Source organism: Dreissena polymorpha, chromosome 12, assembly GCF_020536995.1.
Source record: "Dreissena polymorpha isolate Duluth1 chromosome 12, UMN_Dpol_1.0, whole genome shotgun sequence".
Classification (NCBI taxonomy): domain Eukaryota; kingdom Metazoa; phylum Mollusca; class Bivalvia; order Myida; family Dreissenidae; genus Dreissena; species Dreissena polymorpha.
In genome coordinates this window covers 11,252,657-11,276,827 of record NC_068366.1, presented here as the reverse complement: position 1 = coordinate 11,276,827, position 24,171 = coordinate 11,252,657, and the positions used below count along the sequence as shown (strand labels likewise).

Below are 24,171 nucleotides of genomic sequence, written 5' to 3'. Positions count from 1 at the left end.
TATAATCATCCATTACGGCCACTCAACTGTAAACATCTGAGCAAAGGCCACCCAGTAGTTCATGAGGATTAAAAACACCAGCTTGGGAATGCACAGACGGACAGACAAACAAGTGTTATGCTTGTTGAATCCCACTCTGTACATGTATAACAACACTATTATGTAACTAACCTTTGAATGGTACAAAAGCGTGTCTCATGCTAACAGAGAATGTGCCTCCACTGTTGTCCTTGGTAACTGCTGACCTCTGACCTTGATCCCTAAGTGACCTCAATCTGGACTGTCGCTCCCTGGGCCCGGCAGAAACACAGGGCGGGGGACTCTCTCCTATCAAATCTGAAATAGAAACAGGTCTATTTAAAACAGACCTTCACAACATATGCCTATAATATGTCAATCAAGCGGTCTGATGCATTAAGGTAACATCTTTTTTTAAAGTCAAGTAGGCTTATCTTTATTGTTTGTGTTAAAAAAGTAACATTTCCATAGTACTCAAATCCAAAGAAGTATTTGAAAGAAGTCTCAATAACATGTTCTTAATTAAAAATGCAAAACTTTAATGGTCTCCTACAAACAGTGAAACCACAGTTGGATATAGCAAAGTTTTGTTAAATAGTTTGATGTAACCAAGATGTGTATAATAAATGAAACAAAGTCATGTGTAAGAAAAATCCACGAAACATTCCAAATATTTCCTTTTTCTGCTCATTGAGAACAATAATATTAGAGTCGCACTTTGGGAAAACAGGGTCTAATGCATGTGCATAAAGTGTTGTCCCAGATTAGCCTGTGCAGTCCTCACAGGCTGATCAGGAATGACATTTTTCACCTTGACTGGATTTTATGTAGAAGAGACTTTTAAATAATTTTTTTTGCACACAGCGGAAATCATAGTCCCAGATTAGCCTGTGCTGACTGTTCATGCCAAACTTGGACGCCACTTTACGCATATCCATCAAGCCCCGTTGTCCCAAAGCAAGGCTCATATATCCTGCCTACCTGGCAGCTGGATGTCGAAGTCCTTGGGCACATTCTGTAGGTTGGGCTCACTCAAGCTCACCCTGCCCGTGGCTGAGTGCAGCTGACAGTCACCATAGATACGATCCATGTGCAGCCAATCACATGGCACCTGCAATAGATAGTGGAATGAAAAAGATGCATTTTTGTTGAGTGCTTTAATATACTGCATTAGTTGCAATGTGGCTACTAGGGCTGTCACGATTCACCGGTATACCGGTATATCGCGGTGCATGTCGTGAAAAAAATCGCACCGCGGTACGGCGTTGCCGCACCGGTTTTTTTAAATATTATTATATTAGCACATATTAATACATTACATAATTATTTTGATATAGATATCGTTTTGAAAACTGTAGAAGCGATTCAAAAGGGCTAAATAAATAATCCGTTAATATCCAGGTCAAGCAAGCGCTTCCACTGGTAGATGTTTAACTTTCACGTTTAAAATACGGCGATGTATGGGTCCGTACCTGTTTTGGAATTTGGGTTAGATTTCCTTTGCAAATAAGTTCATAATTATCCAAAAGATGTTTACTCTATTACTTATTTTCTTTCTTAAGAATATCGATCGTTCAAAGCATGGCACTTCCAAATCATGTTATCTTAAGATTATGAATAAGTCGAGGAAGAGTCAGAACGCTACGGATTTTCAATACTGACTCCGCATTTTAAACATGCCCTTGAAAAGTTCGATTTACACGGGTCGTAGTCACAGCTATTGTAATTTGTAAACAACATGGCGGACATTTTAGAAAAAGACGCGAATAACAATAACAATGACTACTTCTATCAAGTTTATTACAGTTTCTTTTACAGTTTCTAGTCATACTATGATACCAGTGTTTTCTAATTATTGAGTTTAATAAAGTTTGTAAACTGTTTTCTTTACAGATACATATTCTGTAAAATATCGCGGTACGTACCGCGATACAGTGTTGCCGTACCACGATATACCGCGGTACGCTCACGGCGTATCGTGACAGCCCTAGTGGCTACACAATGGTTCATTTCATTGAGATCTACATATTTATATTTTTTGTTTGCTTCAATAAAGCTTAAACTGTTATTTAAACACTGTCAGGAAAATAGCCTTACTGCATATGAATGAATAAATATTTAAGCAGCTACTTTCATGATGCCTCTAGTATCATGATTATGCTTCAGGTCTCTGTCTGGACTAAAACTTTTGGTAACTTATGGCCATATGAGCCGTGTCATGAGAAAATGAGTCTCATGCCATAAGCAGCCATTGTAGATACAGACAAGCCTGCTCAATCATCACCATTTACATTGTATATAAGGTATGGTTATTTGGGGTATTAATGTTATTTGAATTGGCTATTGTATCTTTTTTTACTTCATGTTATAAGCCTCAGTGAATTGACCTTTGACCAGTATATGATAGGAATCTTACTTTCCTCCTAATAACCTGCCCATCAATATGGATGTAGGAGATTTTAGCAATCTTAACCCTTTCCTACTCAGAAGCAAAGTGAAAATGGATATGTGCAAACAGCATAAAACCAGAACAGACTGCAAGTATGCTTATGCTGCTAAACAGTATCTAAGGGTTTGAATTGAAGCCTTTAAAACTTGAATAATCTAGTAAGAAAGATCTTCAATTATATATAAAGTTAACTTTCTGAGGGACTACAAATGCGTCAATATACGTATCTAAGTGGTAAACAGTTAAGATATTGTACTTAGACAAAAAAGTTTAAAGACTAGCCATCCAACGGACACACAGGATCCCAATTCTTACAAGGGAGAAATTATTTGACTATTTCAGGTACCTTGACCCTCTGCAAAGGAAACACAGTTTTAGTGAGTGCGTTGGTGATCCTCCTCCACTCCAAGATCACGCCAGGCAGGGGGTGTAGCTTGCGCAGCCTCTCCAGGACCTCCTTGGACGTGCTGTACTGGGTCCTACTGGTCCCTCCCCCGCCCCTCCTGCCAGGGGCACCCAGGGGCTTCTGGACAGAGCTGGGGTCACCATTAGGGGGCAGGCGTAACTCTATGAAAAGCACCTGAAAGAACACAGCAACAACTGAAATATTAAAAGGAACTAACATAATTAAAATAGCCTGCAATTACACCTTCTAGCTACCCTCCACTTAATTTCAACAAGGCTGCACAAATTTTGTCAGGTAAAAAAACAGGTAAAACAAAGATATAAACCAACCCAACATGGTTTGTAGATTTCAAAGCCTGTCTTAGTGATGAACCTCTTTCAGTTTAAACAGGTGTAATTATAAATGACTGTGTTGTTGTTTTTTTAAATCCGACATTTCTTTTTGTTTGGAAATATGAATAAGTTAGGCATGAAAAAAGTTTTTTTTTATTAAGGTGGTACTCCTATTACTAGCTCACACTGCATATGGGATTTTAAACAGATTTTTTACTGAAATAATATATAAGCCATGCAAATAAAGATGTTTTATGTATATTTTTCAAACAAGGTAAGCATGATCTTATCTGGACACACCTGACTGACATCGTCTGGTGCTGAGAGGGAGAAGGGGTGACCAGCGATGGTGTACGCCTGCTCCTCAAGGGCAGACAACTTAGACAGCATCACACACTTCTGTCTCTCACTCTCTGTCTCACTGAACCCTGCAACACGTTTCAGTTGTGCTCAGGGAAAACGTAATGCATGAGCGTAAAGTGTTGTTCAAGTTTAGCCTTTGCAATTTGCAGAGGCTAATCAGGGATAAAATATTTTGCAAACACTGGATTTTTGCTAAAAAGAGACTTTTTCTTTAAATGAAACATAACATTAAAGCCGAGAATGTTGTCCCTAATTAGCCTGTTCATTATGCCCCATTTTCCCAGATACAGACTTGTTTCAAGGTTACAGCAACAGTAATCTGAACCACTACATACACATACCAACAGATGACTGTTTTCAGTAAATAATTCAAACATTTATTAACAGCATTATTATTTATATCACACATTTTAAGATTATTAATCCTTTAATTAATGCTGCATAATATTATCAATACCTCTTATTTTTTATCAATTTTATGTACATATATATGTTTTGTACAACACCATTGAATATAATTATATAAATAGGCGTTTCATCAAATTAGCAAGTTTCAAGTTTCAAATTTATACTAAAAAATATATTATAATAATAAATTAATTACAATGTTTTTCAGTTTTAGCAAATCTTGGAAATTAGATTAATCTGTTTGCAATTGCTTGGTTAAAAATACAACACAACTTTAAAGAGTAACTTGCTTTTTTTTATGATACCAGTACCTACCAATTACTAAATTTTAAAGTTCAACCAACATAACTTCATCAATATGGCCCCATTTTCTACCAAAGCCATTGAATATTATTTCAAGGTTGACCATTATAGCTTATAATTGAGCCATTTTCTCAGAAAACAGGGCTTAATGTATGAGAACAATGTTTTTCCCCAGATTAGCAAATTTGATACAACACTTAATACAAATGCCAATTTTCCAAGAGTGAGGCTCAATAGTTTAGACGTGCCCAGTGCCTACCAAAGCCGTTCAGTTCCATCCTACACAGTGTTACTGCTGCAGGCATCTCAACGTCCCTAAACGCAGACAACAGCCCCTCCCTGTCCAGGCAGGCGTTGAAGTACTGCACCAGGTGGCGTACTAGCACTGCCTCTGTGGTAGCCCGGTAACGCCCGGAGCCTGGGTTCTGTGGGCTCATACCCAGGCTGCCCAGGCCTATACCTCCACCTATACCTGTGTAAGAAGGGGAAAGGAATCTATTTGAACCTTGCTCTGGGAAAACATGGCTAAATGCATGAGTAAAGTGTTGTCCCTGATTAGAATGTGCAGTCTGCACAAGCATATCGGGACACTTTCCACTTTTATTGAATTTTAAATTTTTGGTTAAAAAATAGCCTCTTTCAGATGAAAATAAAGTTTTGGTAAACATGTCACTGATTAGCCTGTGCCAACTTTACAGGCTTATTTGGGATGACACTTTACTAGAATGTGTTACGCCCGTTTTTCCCTCAACTAGGCTCAATTATTCTGCAATTTTAGAACATGTATTGATAGTTTGTCATTTGACTTCACAAAGAGCAAATCAGCATAATAATCATTCACAAAGAAGGCCCACTTATTTGCAATTCTTTATTAAATACTTTTTGCAGTGTATAATTTAGCTGCAGTTTATCAAAAAAAAAAATTGAAGTCATTTAAAAAAAGTTTAATAGGAATAACCATTTTTATGGTCCTGGTCAAATTACATGGTATGACTATATCAAAGTGGCACAAATTCTTGGTTACATACCATGTATCATGTGCACCTCTGTGGGCAGGAAGTTGGTGACCATGCGGTGCAGGTTCTTCTCCCGCCCCCCGGGGTCCAGCAGCCAGCATGCCACCTTGGGGTCCGCAAACTGACCCCTGGGACTGAAACCACACCCCTCTACCAGGGCCCTAAATGAGGTGATATATGGGTAGACACTATGGAATTTGCTGGTTTAATATGTTTATTTTTTATTTGACTGAGTGGTCAACATAAGATTTAAGAAAAAACTTAAATTTGAATAAGATTTTTTTCTCTTAGGCTGTTGTCCTTAAAATGCTGAATTTCTCAGTGGCATTTAATTTTAAGAAAACACATTATGTAAGCACAATACTAAAATTACGGGAAATCAAAATTATGTATTGTTAATTCATTTGAATTAACAACAAACAAACAACATTTATTAATTCAATATAAATCATGATATTAAAATTCTATCTTATGCTTTTAATAAATAACAAAATTCTGCATCTTTTTAGAACAGACTCAAAGACTGAAACTGTTAAAATGTGTCATTTGGATGCTATCCCATAAAAAACATTCTACAATTAGCGCATACCTGTACTGAGTTTTAACATCAATTCTAACACTACACGCAACTTGTTTTCTATAGACAAAGAAGGAAATCAAGTGTGGGTTATTCTGCAATAATGTATGGGCAGAGTTTAATGTTTCGAAAATAGTTCCGAATAAATAACAAATATTGCAGTAAAATGCACGTGCTAAACCCCGCTCTAAGAGAAATGTAATAAAAGTAGCATGTATGTAAATGTAATGAAACAACAAATTGTATATTTGGTGATAAGTGGCATAACCACGCCTACAAAGAATGTTATTTGTTTGGCAACGTAATTAAGAAAACATTTATAGCATGTAAGCTTTTCAGTAGCATCAATAAATATGATGTCATTTAGTTTCTACGATTTGTGTTCTCAATGAAAGTGACGTCATTTGCAAAATACTTATATATGAAAACGACGCCATATGTTTGTACAATTCAATGACGTCATTAAATAGTGAAATAGTGAAATTTGTACTAAGAAGGGCGGAGTATTGAAACATATAGTTCACGTCCAAAAGCTTGAACCAAATCAATCAGAATCATGTTAGAATCGAAATAATATTTTTCTATGATGGTTTGTTGTCGAAAATAACCCACAGTAAGGAGTATAGATGCATGTTATCAAATCACTCGTGCTTCGCACTTGTGACTTAATTCCTACGCATCTATACTCCTTACTGTGGGTTATTCAACAACAAACCATGAAAGAAAAATATTATTTCTTAAACATCATGATGGTGACATACATGCACTGAGTTTTAACATCGAACATCATAATGGTAACATACATGCACTGAGTTTTAACGTCAAACATCATGATGGTGACATACATTTACTGAGTTTTAACATCAAACATCATGATGGTGACATACACTTACTGAGTTTTAAAATCAAACATCATGATGGTAACATACATGCACTGAGTTTTAACATCAAACATCATGATGGTGACATACATTTACTGAGTTTTAACATCAAACATCATGATGGTGACATACACTTACTGAGTTTTAACATCAAACATCATGATGGTGACATACATGTACTGAGTTTTAACATCAAACATCATGATGGTAACATACATGCACTGAGTTTTAACATCAAACATCATGATAGTGACATACATTTACTGAGTTTTAACATCAAACATCATGATGGTAACATACATGCACTGAGTTTTAACATCAAACATCATGATGGTGACATACATTTACTGAGTTTTAACATCAAACATCATGATGGCAACATACATTTACTGAGTTTTAACATCAAACATCATGATGATGATATACCTGTACTGAGTTTTAACGTCAAACATCATGATGGTGACGGGCTGTGACTGGCATACTGCCTGTTGAAGGACAGACTTGATAGCTTTCACCCGTATGGCCATACTGATGTCCCGGTCAGAGGGGGGAGGGGCCAAACTGTCATCAGGGTCACCTGGAGACAGACGAGGTGACACAGGAATTAAATACATTAAAGCTTTTCATTGTACGTTTGTATAACTATATCCGAACTTTGTATCTTTTCATTGCATATAAATTGAATTAATTGACAAATCTTAAAGAGAACACATTTAAATATTTATCCCATAAGAGTTGCCGAATTGTTTCATATAGGATAAAAAAATGTATTACATAAACTTATTTAAAACACTTGCTAATATATATAAAAATCTTGATTTCTTAACAGTACATTTATAATTTATAAGTGTATTTAAATCATATAGTGGTAACATTTCCATAACAATATTTGACCTAAAAAAAAAGCACCTGATTGTAATGTATAATAAAGGAATGTTCAAATTATCTTCAATGGACCTTGGATCCTGTTTCATCAAAGATCTCATAAAATATCAGAGTTAGGAATTGATTTATACCTCAAGACAAACACACATATATGGTCAATATGTTGTAAATATTTAACATGGGAAGAATTATTTGGAAATGACCAGACTTACTTGAAACAAACTAATCATAATTGCTGTCACTAAGCAAAATATGCAAAAATAATAATCATAATTAAAATATGTCGCACAATGTTTCCTAGCATAGGCCCCTGCTTTTTCCCAGAAATCAACATGTAACTAACCCTGCTGCAGCTGTTGGTGTGACAGGGAGATGTAGTAAGCGTCCCTGTTGTCCCAGGACACTGCCACACCCACTATACACAGACCCTCCCCCTCCAGGGGGATACCACACGCATCCCCTCCCTTCACCCTGCTGGGAGACTTGTCTGCAAACACAATGACAGATCACATGCATAAATCACTCAATCAACATAATGAAATAATAGATAAAGGTATCTCATACATCCACAGGGGCTTTTCGAACCTTTTTGGGAATAGGAGTCTGGTCAAATTGGGATTTTTTTAATCGATAAAAGTGGCAAATTTTGGATTTTTTTAACAACAAAAAGGACCAAATTGGGATCAAAATCATCAAAAATTTTGACACAACAGGCCTTTTCCCAGCTATTTTGGGGGAAAATCATATAAATTATAGTTATATATTTTGTAGGATGTTTAAAACACAAAATTGAGATATAGAGTCTAATAATCATAAGACACTTCTTTCTAATAAAAAAAAAATGTGGAGGGGGGGGGGATTGGAATTTTTTTAAACAATTTCGGTTTAGGATCGGGTCCGTTTGCTTTGGGATCCGGTCCGTTTTACGACTTTTTTTACATAGCAGAAAACCCCCTGATCCATCTATATTGAAATATTGCTTGAAACTATTATCTGCTTAACATTTATATATGAGGCACAATAGTTCTAAACTGAACCCTTTTTTAGATATATGTATTTAACTTTTCTTAGGTCGCTGGGGTGTAGTGCATATAGTGTTCCCCTAGTGACACAGATGTCACTAGTTCATCCAAACTGAGACAGCGTTTTTTTACACAAAAAGTACTGGTTCTACCCAGGAAATGGACACCAGAGCATTTCAATAAGCCAAAGGCTTTTGATGTGATCAAGCTAAAATAAATAGGTTTAAAAGTAAAAACACTTTCACTTTTGTATAGATTGATAAAGTAATACTAAAGAGAATGATCATTTACCTAACTCTTTGTAATCATGGATACATAACTCAAAGTCTGTTCAGGTTTTATGCTGTTTGCTGCTCATTAGTATCCTAGGGTTAGTAATGAAGCATTTAAAACTTGAGTCAAGTAAGAAAGTTCTTTAATTAAATTTTATTTTTAAGGGACTACAAATGCATCGAAATGTGTATCTGAGATTTACCTTTCCTGAAGTTAGCCCCTATGCTTGGTCCCGTATTATCCCTCTTCAGAGTCTCACAGGCTAAGGACACGGCATAGCTGTGCTTGGTCCTCCATTCAATAATGAATGTCTTGAACAGCCTCTTGTCCCCGCATACGTCAATAATCGTAAACGACTGCTGGGTAAGAGGCAGACCTGACATGTTGGGGTCAATGAAAGACGGAGACATCTTTTCATCATCATCATCAATATAACAATCATTCTCACCATATTCTATGTTATTTTCGTCCTCACTTTTTGAAGTTATGTGTCCCTCAATGGGATTTTTGTAAGGAATTGCTGAACACTTTGAATGCTTATGATCATCAGAAGGTAATGAGACTTCTTTGGGTACAGATGTGACATTTACACTATTATTATTTTGTGAAGATTTTTTGTTCTTTCCCTTTTCCAATATACAGTTTGATAAGACACCTTTAGTTGAGCTTTTCTCATCAGGTTCTTGGAAAAGTTTCCCATTCTTCTCAATATGTTTCAGGTTATCACTCTGATGAACATTTGCTGTTGTCTTTGCCGACCGAGGAGCATTTCGCCGCAATCTGGGACTAAAAGGACTGGCAGGGAAGGGCCTTGGAACTTCAGGCTTGGTAGGCGTGCCTCTAGTCTCCATGGCAGTAGGTGGTGTGTCATCTGGGGGTGTGGGGGGAACATAGTCACCCTCTGTGCTGGTGTTCAGAGAACCATTAGTGTCTCTTTTAGGGGAACTGAGAGCTGTCAATGGCTGATTTTGTTCTTCTTTATTTAAAGTTACAGGTTTAGTAGAATTCAGAGCTCTTCTTGATTTTGAGTCAGGTTTGCTTGAGATCACCTGAGTGACTTTCTTAAGTGTATGGAGTCTTTTGGGAAGGTTTCTTACAGAAACAGTGCTGGGTGAAGTTTCTAGATCACTGTCATCTAATTTCTGTTGTTTAGGAAGTCTTGAACTCTTGATAGAGCTTACACTCCTACGCTTTCTGGGTCGGTTAGTTGGAGTCACAAATTTTTCACTATCTATACCTTGAGGTGAACAAACAGCATCATCTGTAACCTTCAGACCAACCTGGGGCCAACCTTCTGAAGTACAAGCCATTGTTGTATCAGCAGCCTTGCCTAAATTCTTGTATGTTATTTCCTCATTATTGGCCACATTCTTGGATGTGATTTTCTCATTTTTGAACACATTCTTGTATGGGATTTCCTCATTATTGGCCACAACATAATCCATCATGGACACTGTAAAGGAGTCCCCCAGCTGATCCTATGATAAAACACAATTTAAGATTTATCAACAATATTTCCAGAACACCAATGGCCCTTGTGCACACATTTTAGTATTTTAGTACATGCAATATGATGACTACATTAATAGACCCATATACTGTACATAATTATGACAGGTACTTACATTGTGAGTAAGCTAGGTAGCTGCTAAACATGATAAATAATACAAACATAAATAATACATACGTGTTGTTCTTGTACAGCTGCTTTAACATTTGCCCCAGTCTGTGTGTCATGGGTGGTGATATCAAATGTTGAGGAGAAAGACTCCCCCATGGCCAGGGCCATAGCCAGGTCTTCATGCAATATTTCCTGCCCTTGTAAAGGCCCTACTGGCTTCTGACTGGAGAACTGACCTAGTACACCGACTGCAGTTTGACCTAAAGGGTTATTTCTTTTGTGAGAAGGTTTTGATTTATCACTTTTAACCTCTTGCAAAGGTGCACATATAACTGTTTTATTTTTCTCGCCAACAGTTTCTTTGTCACCTTGTTCAAAACATCTCTCTTGCCCACTTTGGTAAGGTATATGAATATCATCAAAGGATGTCATCATTTCCTCATTATCCAAGCTCGACTGAATGTTATCAAGCCCCACCCGCTCATAATTGCTGGCAGCAATCAAACCTGGTGAGTCATTGAACATGTCTTCTGTAGAATTGTGGGATATATTCATTTCCAGGTCATTATTGGAAACTTCAAGTAAACTATTGACATTTTTCAGATTATTTGTATCACTCAACTGATCCAAGACCATTTTGTTGTTGTTGTCAATATTGTCAATTTCTACAGCATTAAAACTGTCATCAGGGATTACTTCAGAGAACAGTGCCTCTGATTGTTGGCCCGCCACCACTCGTTTGTCATTTTCAGTTTTGCTTACTAAAGACCCAGATTTATTAGAGGTCTGGATATGCACATTTTCACACGAATTTAACATTTGGGTAGTAATCGCGAAACTATCAGCAAAGGCATGGTCATTATCATCATTTGAAAGCTTGGGATTAATGTTCCCTGATTTATTTGTATTATTGTGTGTAACAACTGATTTAACTGAATGATTTGGGGCTGGTATTTTCAAAACTCCATCTAATTGTATTTTATCATTATCATTAGAAATCAGGTCTTTACTGTTCACACATTCAATATCTTTTTGTGCATTTTCACTGACTAGATGGCAGTTTTCATCACTGTTTATCTGCCTTCCATTGTGATCATTTGTCAAGTTATCAAGAGCAGTACTGAAGCTGAAATCTTGGTCAGTGTTTGTATCAGTTTCAATATTCTCTGACACAATGTCACCCTTGCACTCTGACACAATGTCACCCTTGCACTCTGACACAATGTCACCCTTGCACTCTGACACAATGTCACCCTTGCACTGCTCAGCACCAACACTATCATTCATCTTTGCATCACCTAATTGTGACCTTAGCAGGTTGCTTTCAAGACACCCATTTGCATCGTTGACATTATTAACATTCATACCACAAGCGATATTTATTGTTTTTGAGTTGGAATTATTTGCAATCGTTACAAGATCATCAACAGATATAGTCTTTGTATTTGAAGTAATTTCAACATTTTGCTTGTTTGCATTGCTTTTTACCTGATCTTTTAGATTAGTTACAGATCCTTCTGTACCATTAAGGACAGTTTTTGAACATTCATTACGATCATTTTGACTGGGTGCCTTTCTTGCGGTGTTTTCATCTTGATTAGTTTTACCACTCGTACGAGCAGTTTCTGCAGAAAGGACACTAGAACAGACATTCGTGTCTGAGCTTACTCTTAAAACTGGTGCAGAAATAACGTTGGTCATAAAACTGTTGGCGTTGTTGCAGCTTTCAGAAAGTTTTGTCTTCTCAGATGATGAAGCTTTACCTTTGTGTCCTGACCGCTTACTGTTACCTGAAAACATTCACAAGGCATGGACAAATTTAGAAATCACAAGTTAGAAATGCAATTATGAAGAACTATATTACAATTTAAAACTTATCTGCTTAAATTTCCTATCACAAAGTGTTAAATTCCTGGTTATGTGCAGCCTTTCAAAACCATTTCCCAACAAGTAATACACTCACCTGCTAGAGGGCTCATCAGTACAGGTGTCTTAACTGTAGGGGACTTGCCAAGTTGCTGACCCCAGGTCACACCCACCCCTCCCAGCTCCTCTTGTATCATCTGTTTGGCCTCGTTGATTATGATCACTGCAGCCTCGTGACATGTCACGCCTGTAAAACAGGTGAATTACTCTTGTATATAAAGTGTTCCATTTGGTTTAATAATGTGTGTAATATACACATGTTAATTTTGCTCAAAAATACTTCATTTTATATGTATGATATAAATTCAAACATCATTTAACCCCCTGGGTGCAAAAAGTTACCATGTGACATTGAAGTTAGACGGCACATGGTACCTTTTTGCAACAATGGGGCGATTTGAGATCTCCATTAATAGAAAAGCAGGAAATTCATTGAATTCTTTGACCTCAATGTGTGAACTTGAGCTTGTCTGTAGGGTTATGGGTCTTTCATGTAACTCAGCCCCAGATGATTGAGAACCTTATTATATCAAACTTTGTTACCATCATTCTGATAAGTAGATATTTTCTATTTTCTGTTTATACACATTCACTTTTTTAAGTTTGAGTATTTTTTGTGTATCCAGCTCACCTTTCCGTCCAGTAAGGAAGATGCAGTGTGCCTTGCGTCTCTGCTCTGCCTCCCAGTCTGTCTCTGTAGCCTGCTTCTTCTTGCTGCAAGGCACGACAGGATGATTTCATAACCAGGTCTTTACTTAACTTTTACTCAGTGTTCTGAGATCATTAAAAGCAGAGCAGCCATTTCATTTTCATCTTTTAAAACCAACAAGCTGGGATAGAAATGCCAAAACTGAAATAATCTTTTGATTACAATTTTCAACATTTAAACAGAATAGATCTGTACAAGACTACAACTATAGCAAAATGAAAGTACCAAAATAAAATAAATCCCTTCACACTGTACCTCCTTTTGATCTGCTCCTCACCTTCTACCAGCTGCCCACTACTCATACAGCTGATTTGCTCCCCACGTTCTACCAGCTGCCCACTACTCATACAGCATATGAGCCTCCCCACCTTCTACCAGCTGCCCACTACTCATACAGCTGATTTTCTCCCCACCTTTTACCAGCTGCCCACTACTCATACAGCATATGAGCCTCCCCACCTTCTACCAGCTGCCCACTACTCATACAGCATATGAGCCTCCCCACCTTCTACCAGCTACCCACTACTCATACAGCATATGAGCCTCCCCACCTTCGACCAGCTGCCCACTACTCATACAGCATATGAGCCTGGCTCTAGGAAAGCGGGGCTTAATGCATGTGCATAAAGTACTTTCCTACTTAAGCCTGTGCAGTTGCACAGGCTAATCTGGTAAGACTCTTTTAGAGTTTATTGATTTATTTGTTTAAAGGAAGTCTCCTCTAAACAAATTCAGTCTAGACAGAAAATGCCGCCCTTAATTATCCTGTGCTTACTGCACAGGCTAAACGAAGATGAAACTTTATGCACATGACTTTAGCCCTATTTTCACAGAGCAAGGCTCAACTCTTACAGCATATCAAAGCTGACAAATTTGAAGGAAACAATGACTGAGTGCCTCACCTTTCAAATGGCGCAGAGTTTCCCAGTATGGCCTCTACATCTTCTGGCAGTGCCCCGGCCAGCGCGGCCACAGTCTGGTACCCTCCATTATAGAGAACACGCGCCCGCTGACCGTTAAGGGACGACATGCGAACAAGGTCACAGAGTTCACGCTGCACGCCAAACGTTAGACGGCTCTGGAACTGGGACAGGATGAGTTCCAGATTGGACCAGCCCAGCCGTGCACAGAACACCGTCACCATGCCTGGAATCAGGGAATGATACACATTATAGGTATAGATTTTTCATTTAAATTTAAAAATTAATTTTTTAACTTTTGTCAACATGACTGAAAAAATGATCAGGTGGGAAGGAATGATACTATTTATAGGTGAGGGTTCCTCTTGGAAAACAGGGATTAATGCATGTGCGTAAAGTGTAGTCCCATATTAACCTGAGCAGTCAGCCAAGGCATATCAGGGGTGACTTTTTCTGCCTAGCCTGGATTCCTGCTAAGAAGAAATTTCCTTTAATAAAAAATACCACGAAAGCGTAGAGTGTTGTCCCTGATCAGCCTGTGCACATTTCACATGTTTATCTGAAGACACTTTAGGCACATGCATTACTACCAGTTTTCCCAGATATATACACAGATGGTAGAGATATTTTTTTTGTATTTTTGAATTTTGCAATAACAATATGAACTTGATATTTGTCCATGTCTTAAAGGTTTGTTGATATGAACATAACAGTAAACCTTACAGAAAAAGCCGGAAGCAATAATTTGACACGGGCATTTGTTAAAAGTCCACATGAAATAAAAGAATATATTTTCATCTCTATTTATATTTTTTAGGTTTATATGATATTTCTACTATAATATAATATCTAATCTATAATATATTTAGTATACCTACTCATCTGAAAATGTAGCTGCACACTGCCAGGATGCAGGATTACGTGACTTTGTGGGGTTCACAAATGGATGTTAATGGATGTAAACGCAGATAAGTGATGCTTTTTTTTTTGGCAAATGATTTTTTTAAACATTTTTTCTTGAGAATTTCAACTAATGCATAAAAGACAGTTTTTAATGTTGATTATGGCAATGTGAAATACATCAGAAATTACTTTAATTATTAAGTCTGTATACTTTGCATTTTTTTTATGTGTACAGCATTCATATACAAGGTTATGCTTCACGCAACATGAAATTTTGGCACCGATTGCAGACATATTCAAGGATGTATTCTTAAATCTTAAAGAATCGCCACAAACTGATATAAAAACTGTCTTTTATGTACTAAAGGTTTTGCAAAAATATTTTATGAAGTTCTTAACAGTGTGTTTTCATTCTTTCCATCCAGTTTGTAAACCCCTGTGAACCCCAGTGATCCTTCACTCTGACTGCCGAGGACTGTACATTTGTAAACCCCTGTGAACCCCATTGATCCTTCACTCTGACTGCCGAGGACTGTACATTTGTAAACCCCTGTGAACCCCATTGATCCTTCACTCTGACTGCCGAGGACTGTACATTTGTAAACCCCTGTGAACCCCATTAATCCTTCACTCTGACTGCCGAGGACTGTACATTTGTATACCCCTGTGAACCCCATTGATCCTTCACTCTGACTGCCAAGGAGTCTGTACATTGTAAACCCCTGTGGACCCTATTGATCCTTCACTCTGACTGCCGATGACTGTACATTTGTAAACCCCTGTGAACCCCATTGATCCTTCACTCTGACTGCCGAGGACTGTACATTTGTAAACCCCTGTGAACCCCATTGATCCTTCACTCTGACTGCCGAGGACTGTACATTTGTAAACCTCTGTGAACCCCATTGATCCTTCACTCTGACTGCCGAGGACTGTACATTAAAGCCCTGTGAACCCCATTGATCCTTCACTCTGACTGCCAAGGACTGTACATTTAACCCCTGTGAACCCCATTGATCCTTCACTCTGACTGCCGAGGACTGTACATTAAACCCCTGTGAACCCCATTGATCCTTCACTCTGACTGCCGAGGACTGTACATTAAACCCCTGTGAACCCCAGTGATCCTTCACTTTGACTGCCGAGGACTGTACATTAAACCCCTGTGAACCCCATTGATCCTTCACTCTGACTGCCGAGGACTGTACATTAAACCCCTGTGAACCCCATTGATCCTTCACTCTGACTGCCGAGGACTGTACATTTAACCCCTGTGAATCCCATTGATCCTTCACTCTGACTGCCGAGGACTGTACATTTGTTAACCCCTATGAACCCGTTTGATCCTTCACTCTGACTGCCGAGAACTGTACATTACAGCCCTGTGAACCCCATTGATCCTTCACTCTGACTGCAGAGGACTGTACATTTAACCCCTGTGAACCCCATTGATCCTTCACTCTGACTGCCGAGGACTGTACATTAAACCCCTGTGAACCCCATTGATCCTTCACTCTGACTGCCGAGGACTGTACATTAAACCCGTGTGAACCCCATTGATCCTTCACTTTGACTGCCGAGGACTGTACATTAAACCCCTGTGAACCCCATTGATCCTTCACTCTGACTGCCGAGGACTGTACATTAAACCCCTGTAAACCCTTATTGATCCTTCACTCTGACTGCCGAGGACTGTTGTAAACCCCTGTAAACCCCAGTGATCCTTCACTCTGACTGCCAAGGACTGTACATTAAACCCCTGTGAACCCCATTGATTCTTCACTCTGACTGCCGAGGACTGTACATTAAACCCCTGTGAACCTTATTGATCCTTCACTCTGACTGCCGAGGGCTGTACATTTTTAAACCCCTGTGAACCCCATTGATCCTTCACTCTGACGGCCGAGGGCTGAACATTTGTAAACCCCTGTGAACCCCATTGATCCTTCACTCTGACTGCCGAGGGCTGTACATTTGTAAACCCCTGTGAACCCCATTGATCCTCACTCTGACTGCCGAGGGCTGTACATTTGTAAACCCCTGTGAACCCCATTGATCCTTCACTCTGACTGCCGAGGGCTGTACATTTGTAAACCCCTGTGAACCCCATTGATCCTTCACTCTGACTGCCGAGGGCTGTACATTAGTAAACCCCTGTGAACCCCATTGATCCTTCACTCTGACTGCCGAGGACTGTACATTAAACCCCTGTGAACCCTTATTGATCCTTCACTCTGACTGCCGAGGACTGTTGTAAACCCCTGTAAACCCCAGTGGTCCTTCACTCTGACTGCCGAGGACTGTACATTTGTAAACCCCTGTGAACCCCATTGATCCTTCACTCTGACTGCCAAGGATTGTACATTTGTAAACCCCTGTGAACCCCATTGATCCTTCACTCTGACTGCCGAGGGCTGTACATTTGTAAACCCCTGTGAACCCCATTGATCCTTCACTCTGACTGCCGAGGACTGTACATTGTAAACCCCTGTGAACCCCAGTGATCCTTCACTCTGACTGCCGAGGACTGTACATTTGAGCGTTGCTCTGGGAAAACTGAATTTTAATGCATGTGTGTAAAAAGTTGTCCCAGATAAGCCTGCGCTAATATGCAATTCCATAAAAGAATGTTGTCAATATTAAGCCTGTGCTGACTATACAGGCTAATCTTAGATGACACTTTAGCACATGCTTTGAGCTCAGTATTCCCAAAACGCGGTCAAGTGTTTGTTGCTTTATCTATAAAACTGCAACTCAAACAAATCAACACCTTAACTCTATATATATATATACACAAATATACATATAAATTAGTGTGTTTTGGGGCCTGTGGGGACACCGATTCCCAATCGAAAAACATAAATATATATTTCCCAAATGGAAACCAAAACTTCCCAATTGAAGGTTTAAAATAAAATAATATAAAGAAAATTACAAATAAATCTCAACATTTAGTTAGTTCATCACCCATCAAGGTCTATATGTTAAACCTTAGTCAATGTATTCACATCACTTTTATTCCCAATTTTTAAGCATATGTTAACAAAAAAACAGCAACAATAATTTCCCAATTTAAGCCAAAACAATGTTATTTTTCCCAATCCAAAGAGACCCGGCCCATTTCCAAAATGGTCAAAAACAACAGTAAATTATATCTCATACTAGTCCAGCCAATTAACCTGCAAATGTAGCAGCGGACTGCTGCAGACTCTGTAGCTGGCCCTTGTTACAGCCATACTTGCTGCACACAGCGCCCAGGGGCATCTCCTGTACCAAGTCATGGAGAACCAGGCACGTGTAGAACCGCTTGTGTATCGCCAGCGTCTTTAACTGCTCGTACGTCTTGTTAGGGATGCGGCCCCTAATGGCCTTGGCCAGGAAGGCTTCTGTGACCCCGACCAGCTCAGCGACCCGTTTCATGCCTGTTGAGAGGCCCTCCCAGATGCTGAAGTACTGCAGCCAGTCTATGGTGTCTATCTGGGCATAGATTGGGGTCACCTGGAGGTCAACATGAGGAAAGAAAGAATTGCTAAAGGTATTGGGCCAGTTTAAAAGGGGTATGATGAAAAGCTGGTCTGGACTGGTCATATTTTATAATACTGTCAAATCATTTGTTGGACATATTTTTGTTGATTCCGTTGGTTATCTAATCCACAAATTTGACACAAACATATGCAAAAATTCCTTTTTCTCCCCAAATCAGAAATCCACAAATATATGTATGCAGAAAAGTCTTGTTTGAAAAACCACACAATTGCATGCAGACCAATATATTAATGATTTTACAGTCATTTGATAAATCTATGGCCATGTACATATAACACAGTTTTCTAGCATATTTTTCAATTTTTCATTTAATATGTTGAAAAAAAAACACTCTAAATATTAAAACACTTTTTGGGTAGACCAATCAAGAGATGAAGTACAGGCTTCCTGAAAAGGCCGGACCGCCGGTCTTGTTCGGCAAAATTATTTACGGTCCGGCGAAGTTTCTAATATTGCCGGTCCTTGGGACAGGTCAAACAAAATATGACTAAATACCGAAAAGTCTCATACTTGCCAAAAGAACGATTACACCCAATTGGAATCACTCTTTTCGTGAATTTCGAGCCTTTTTATCATTAAGAACACTAACGCGTTACTAGTTCTTATGAGTACTCTCCCTTTGTTGTTGTTTTTCGAAAACGTCAATTTCATTGTTCCGACATATAACCATCTATCCAATTACAAAGGTTGTAACAAAAAACTACACAGTCATGAAAAAAATGCTTATACAAATGATCGAAATTGTCAAATTGTCATCATCATATATAAGCAATGTTTTGCTTTATGTATCGTCGGAACGCATGAAATAACACGGAAATGTGCTTATATCAGTGTAATATCGCATAATGCCATTATCATTTTATTTTTGATAATAAAAAACAGATAGTTTTGTAAAAGATTGATATTGTACGGAGAGTATATTTTGTTCAAGTTGACTATATAATTACATATAATATTGAATGAATCCCATATTTTAAAATTAAAGTGTGTTACATTTGCATAAGAACACATAATGATTTGATGTTATGTGTTCCAAAATCAACTACTTATAGTTGTCCAATACTTATACACAGGCTGCACATTGCAATAAATATGAGTTAAACTTTACTAAATTCTTCAGTTATAAACTCACGCTGTTCAGTCAGGTGAATTTTTGTCCGGACAGGCTTAATTTTCCATCAGCCTGTCCCGTTGACAGGCACTGTTTGGGACTTTTCAGGAAGCCTGGAAGTAGGTTAAAATCCTGAAGTTTTAGGCGTAGCACCCTCACTCTAACTCTTACCTCACGCGAGTTTATACCAAGTATATGAGGCGCTTGTAATCAAAGAACCAGTTTAAAGCCAGATCATTACTCTAGTTCAGACCAAAAGTGTTGTCCCTGATTAGCCTGTATGCACTACAAAAGTGTTGTCCCTGATTAGCCTGTATGGACTACAAAAGTGTTGTCCCTGATTAGCCTGTATGGACTACAAAAGTGTTGTCCCTGATTAGCCTGTATGCACTACAAAAGTGTTGTCCCTGATAAGCCTGTATGCACAACAAAAGTGTTGTCCCTGATAATCCTGTATGGACTACAAAAGTGTTGTCCCTGATTAGCCTGTATGCACTACAAAAGTGCTGTCCCTGATTAGCCTGTATGGACTACAAAAGTGTTGTCCCTGATTAGCCTGTATGCACTACAAAAGTGTTGTCCCTGGTTAGCCTGTATGCACTACAAAAGTGTTGTCCCTGATAATCCTGTATGGACTACAAAAGTGTTGTCCCTGATTAGCCTGTACGGACTACAAAAGTGTTGTCCCTGATTAGCCTGTACGGACTACAAAAGTGTTGTCCCTGATTAGCCTGTACGGACTACAAAAGTGTTGTCCCTGATTAGCCTGTATGGACTACATAAGTGTTGTCCCTGATTAGCCTGTATGGACTACAAAAGTGTTGTCCCTGATTAGCCTGTATGGACTACAAAAGTGTTGTCCCTGATTAGCCTGTTAGGACTACAAAAGTGTTGTCCCTGATTAGCCTGTATGGACTACAAAAGTGTTGTCCCTGATTAGCCTGTATGGACTACAAAAGTGTTGTCCCTGATAATCCTGCATGGACTACAAAGACTAATCTGGCACAACCTTTTATGCACATTGATTACACAAAGTTTTCCCAGAACGTGGCTTAAATGTCAGCTCTTCAGTCATGGTAGTACCTGGTTAAGGTTACCAGGATTATTAGTACCTGGTATATGATATGTAGCTCATTTTCGAGCACGAAGCACTGCCTGGCGCGCTGAAGCTCTGAAAACACCACGAGGCCCTCATCAGGCGATATGGAGGAGGAGAGAACTGCACATCCCAGCTGGGTCGGCACAAACCGCTGGGTTACTTCCCCTGCAGTGGGTGTAACATATATTTGAGCCCAGCTCTGGGACAACTTAGCTCAATCAATGTGGGTAAAGTGTCATCCACGATTAGCAATGGACAATTATTCCTGCTTTAATTGTATTTTTGTTTGAAAGAAGTCTCATCATTAGAAAAAACATGGTTAAGGCTGAAAGTGTCATCCAAGGCTTATCTAAGATGACACTTTTTGCACATGCATTAAACTCCATTTGTCCAGAGCAAGACTTGTACATTTAAATAAAACTTTTTAATAAAATAAAATTTCTTCAAAGAAGTAACTTTTTTTGGGAAGGGGTCTCAATTGTTAAACAATAATGTATAGAATTTGTTTGCCATGTTTGCATTATTATTCAAATTAAGAGCATCCTCTGCTTATATAATTCTTGGTTAATAAATAAAAAAATAATTGCTGATAACAACTTTATTGAAACTGCTCAAAACAAACAAAAATCACACAACACATGTCTGCATACTCACAGAAAGCCTATGGGACAATCTCCACTGACATTATTTGTCTTTTCTTCATGAATTGTATCCATGTCATACAAAAGGTTAACCCTATTCCACTCAGAAGCAAAGTGAAAATGGCAACCAGCATAACAGCCTGTGAATTACTCGCAGGCTATTTAGGTTGTACATGTTTGCTGTTTACTGCTCATCAGTATCTTAGGGTTGGAAATAAAGCCTTAAAACTTTTATCGTTTAAAAACAAAGGTAAGCAATTTAATTTGTTTTTTCAGTGACTATATTTGCGTAAAAATGCGTATCTCAGCAACTGTTAATGTAAATTACTGAACTGCATTAATAACTATACAAAAGGTTAACATAAATCTCAAGTACAGGGCAAGTATTGACAAACAATATCTCAGACTTAAATATAAATAGTGAAAAATTGTCTAAGACTCAATAACAATACCTGCAAGTTTGCATAAATACAGGATAAAACAAGATGCTTATTGAATTAATTTTTTTTTCTAAAACCAGAGCTGTCTCCATAGGATGGCATATGCCCCCGAAAAAACGATTTGATAGAAGTTCTGAGCATTTTTCGAAACCTAAATGCAGATTTGAAACCTAAACGCGGACCCTAAGTTCAAGGTCAAGGTCACAGGGGTCAAAATTTTTGTGCGTATGGAAAGGCCTTGTCCATATTCACATGCATACCAAATATGAAGGTTACATCTGAAGCGACATAGAAGATATGAGTATTTTTCAAAACCTAATTGCAAAAGTGTGACGGACAGACGGACGGACAGACAGACAGACAGATAGTGCGACTGCTATATGCCACCCTACCGAAGCATAAAAATGCATGATTTAACTATAGGTGTTAACTACCATGCAATACTTCACCTTCATGTAGGTTTAGAACATTATAGTTTTAAGACTAAAGTCTAAGAATTGTTTGGTTAATATGGGCCGAAACCATTTCATTACTGACCATTCTTATCAGCTATCTTCTGCATGCAGACAAACTCGTTGTCAAGTAGGAACTGTATGCTCTCCTGAATCATGTTTCCAGTCCCGCCCTGGCCAGACCCTTCCCCGCACAGGCTAGTCCCCTCCCCTGCCATGGAGGAGGCCAGCAGCGTACAGGAGGCGTAGGTCTCCACGTCCCGGGGGCAGCCTGCCACCCCACTCACCACCACCTCCAGGATGGCTCGCTTCATGCTGGAACTCAGGGACTCTCCTACAGGGGAAATACATGTTCAATAGATTGTAAAAGATCCACTTAAAAACACATATCAACTCGCATTAAATCAGGAACAATCTGAGCTCAGACTTAACATTCAAAATGAGCCTTGTTCCAGCAAAATGGAGCTTAATGCAAGTGTGTAAAGTTTTGTCCCATGATTGCCTGTGCACTCTCACAAATGTGGCATGGAACTCATTAAAGGGACCAATGTTACAGCTTTTATCCCTGACACTGCTGAATAAGATGCTTAGATTCGAGCCTTTGTTCTAATAAACTGGATTTAAGGCATAAGCGTAAAGTGTCGTCCCGGATTAGCCAGTGCAGTCTGCACAGGCTGATCAGAGATGACACTTTCTGCTTTTACACATTTTTTTGTTTAAATGATGTCTGTTTTAAATGAAAGTACGGTCTGAGCAAAAAGCATCATCCCTTATAGGCATAAGCAGGCTGCACAGGCTAATATAGGACAACAATTAACACACATGCTTATATAGGACAACAATTAACACACAGGCTAATATAGGACAACAATTAACACACATGCTAATATAGGACAACAATTAACACACAGGCTAATATAGGACAACAATTAACACACATGCTAATATAGGACAACAATTAACACACATGCTAATATAGGACAACAATTAACACACAGGCTAATATAGGACAACAATTAACACACATGCTTATATAGGACAACAATTAACACACATGCTAATATAGGACAACAATTAACACACATGCTAATAAAGGACAACAATTAACACACATGCTAATATAGGACAACAATTAACACACAGGCTAATATAGGACAACAATTAACACCAGGGTTTTTTTTTAGAAAAAGGGGAAGACGCTGGACGCTGGGTAAAAGGGGAAAATAGAGCGCGAAAGAGACATATTTGGGGAAAAAATAAAAACTGTTCATTTCAATTTCTATAACTCACTCAGGGTTTTTTTTTAGAAAAAGAGGCATGTCTCTGACCTTTTTGTTCTTAAACACATGAACAAGTATGATATTAAAGTCAAAGTCCTAAATAAAGTTGCAGGGGTAGATCTAATAACGGGAAATGTTTTCAACTGGGGCCGGGGGACGATGTCAATATTTTGATTTCAATTTCATGATGAATGGGTAGATGATTTAGGTCTGCTACAGTATTGGAAGGGAAAGGTGCGGTAGCTGCCGATTGTGTACTTTCACTTTCACAATGTTCGATGTTGATTACATGTACCTCCGAATCCTGCTGGGTTTCAACGGTTTTTGATGATTCATTCTTAAAAAATGCGTCGACGCAATTAATATTTATCGAGTCCAAACGTTTTATTTTGTTTGTGTATGAACGCCAATTGTGAGACTTTTTTTCTGTTTTAACGTTTACATCTTGGCTTTCACATAACCCGGATGAAAATTCGACTGGTTTCCGGTAATCAATTGACGAAACACCCTTCTCGCGCAAGAACGGAATCCAGTAAAATAGTCACATGATTAATACGATTAGTTGCCCAGTTTCCATGACGTAATTTAAG

At 38.6% G+C, this 24,171-nt stretch overlaps 1 protein-coding gene across 1 annotated transcript in view; it reads right to left on the bottom strand.

The window, feature by feature from the left end:
- LOC127853623 (DNA polymerase theta-like) overlaps positions 1 to 24,171 on the bottom strand; it is a 52,266-nt gene that overhangs the window by 8,335 nt on the left and 19,760 nt on the right. Inside the window, exons 11-26 of the mRNA XM_052388293.1 lie at positions 22,387 to 22,635; positions 20,782 to 20,933; positions 18,192 to 18,510; positions 14,092 to 14,335; positions 13,112 to 13,194; positions 12,518 to 12,667; positions 10,621 to 12,344; positions 9,136 to 10,411; positions 7,982 to 8,125; positions 7,180 to 7,330; positions 5,308 to 5,456; positions 4,539 to 4,751; positions 3,506 to 3,633; positions 2,814 to 3,047; positions 1,000 to 1,129; positions 172 to 336 (exon numbers count right to left, since the gene is read on the bottom strand). Of these exons, the coding sequence (XP_052244253.1) occupies positions 172 to 336; positions 1,000 to 1,129; positions 2,814 to 3,047; positions 3,506 to 3,633; positions 4,539 to 4,751; positions 5,308 to 5,456; positions 7,180 to 7,330; positions 7,982 to 8,125; positions 9,136 to 10,411; positions 10,621 to 12,344; positions 12,518 to 12,667; positions 13,112 to 13,194; positions 14,092 to 14,335; positions 18,192 to 18,510; positions 20,782 to 20,933; positions 22,387 to 22,635 (5,511 nt within the window). The remainder of the gene's footprint in view (positions 1 to 171; positions 337 to 999; positions 1,130 to 2,813; positions 3,048 to 3,505; positions 3,634 to 4,538; positions 4,752 to 5,307; positions 5,457 to 7,179; positions 7,331 to 7,981; positions 8,126 to 9,135; positions 10,412 to 10,620; positions 12,345 to 12,517; positions 12,668 to 13,111; positions 13,195 to 14,091; positions 14,336 to 18,191; positions 18,511 to 20,781; positions 20,934 to 22,386; positions 22,636 to 24,171) is intronic.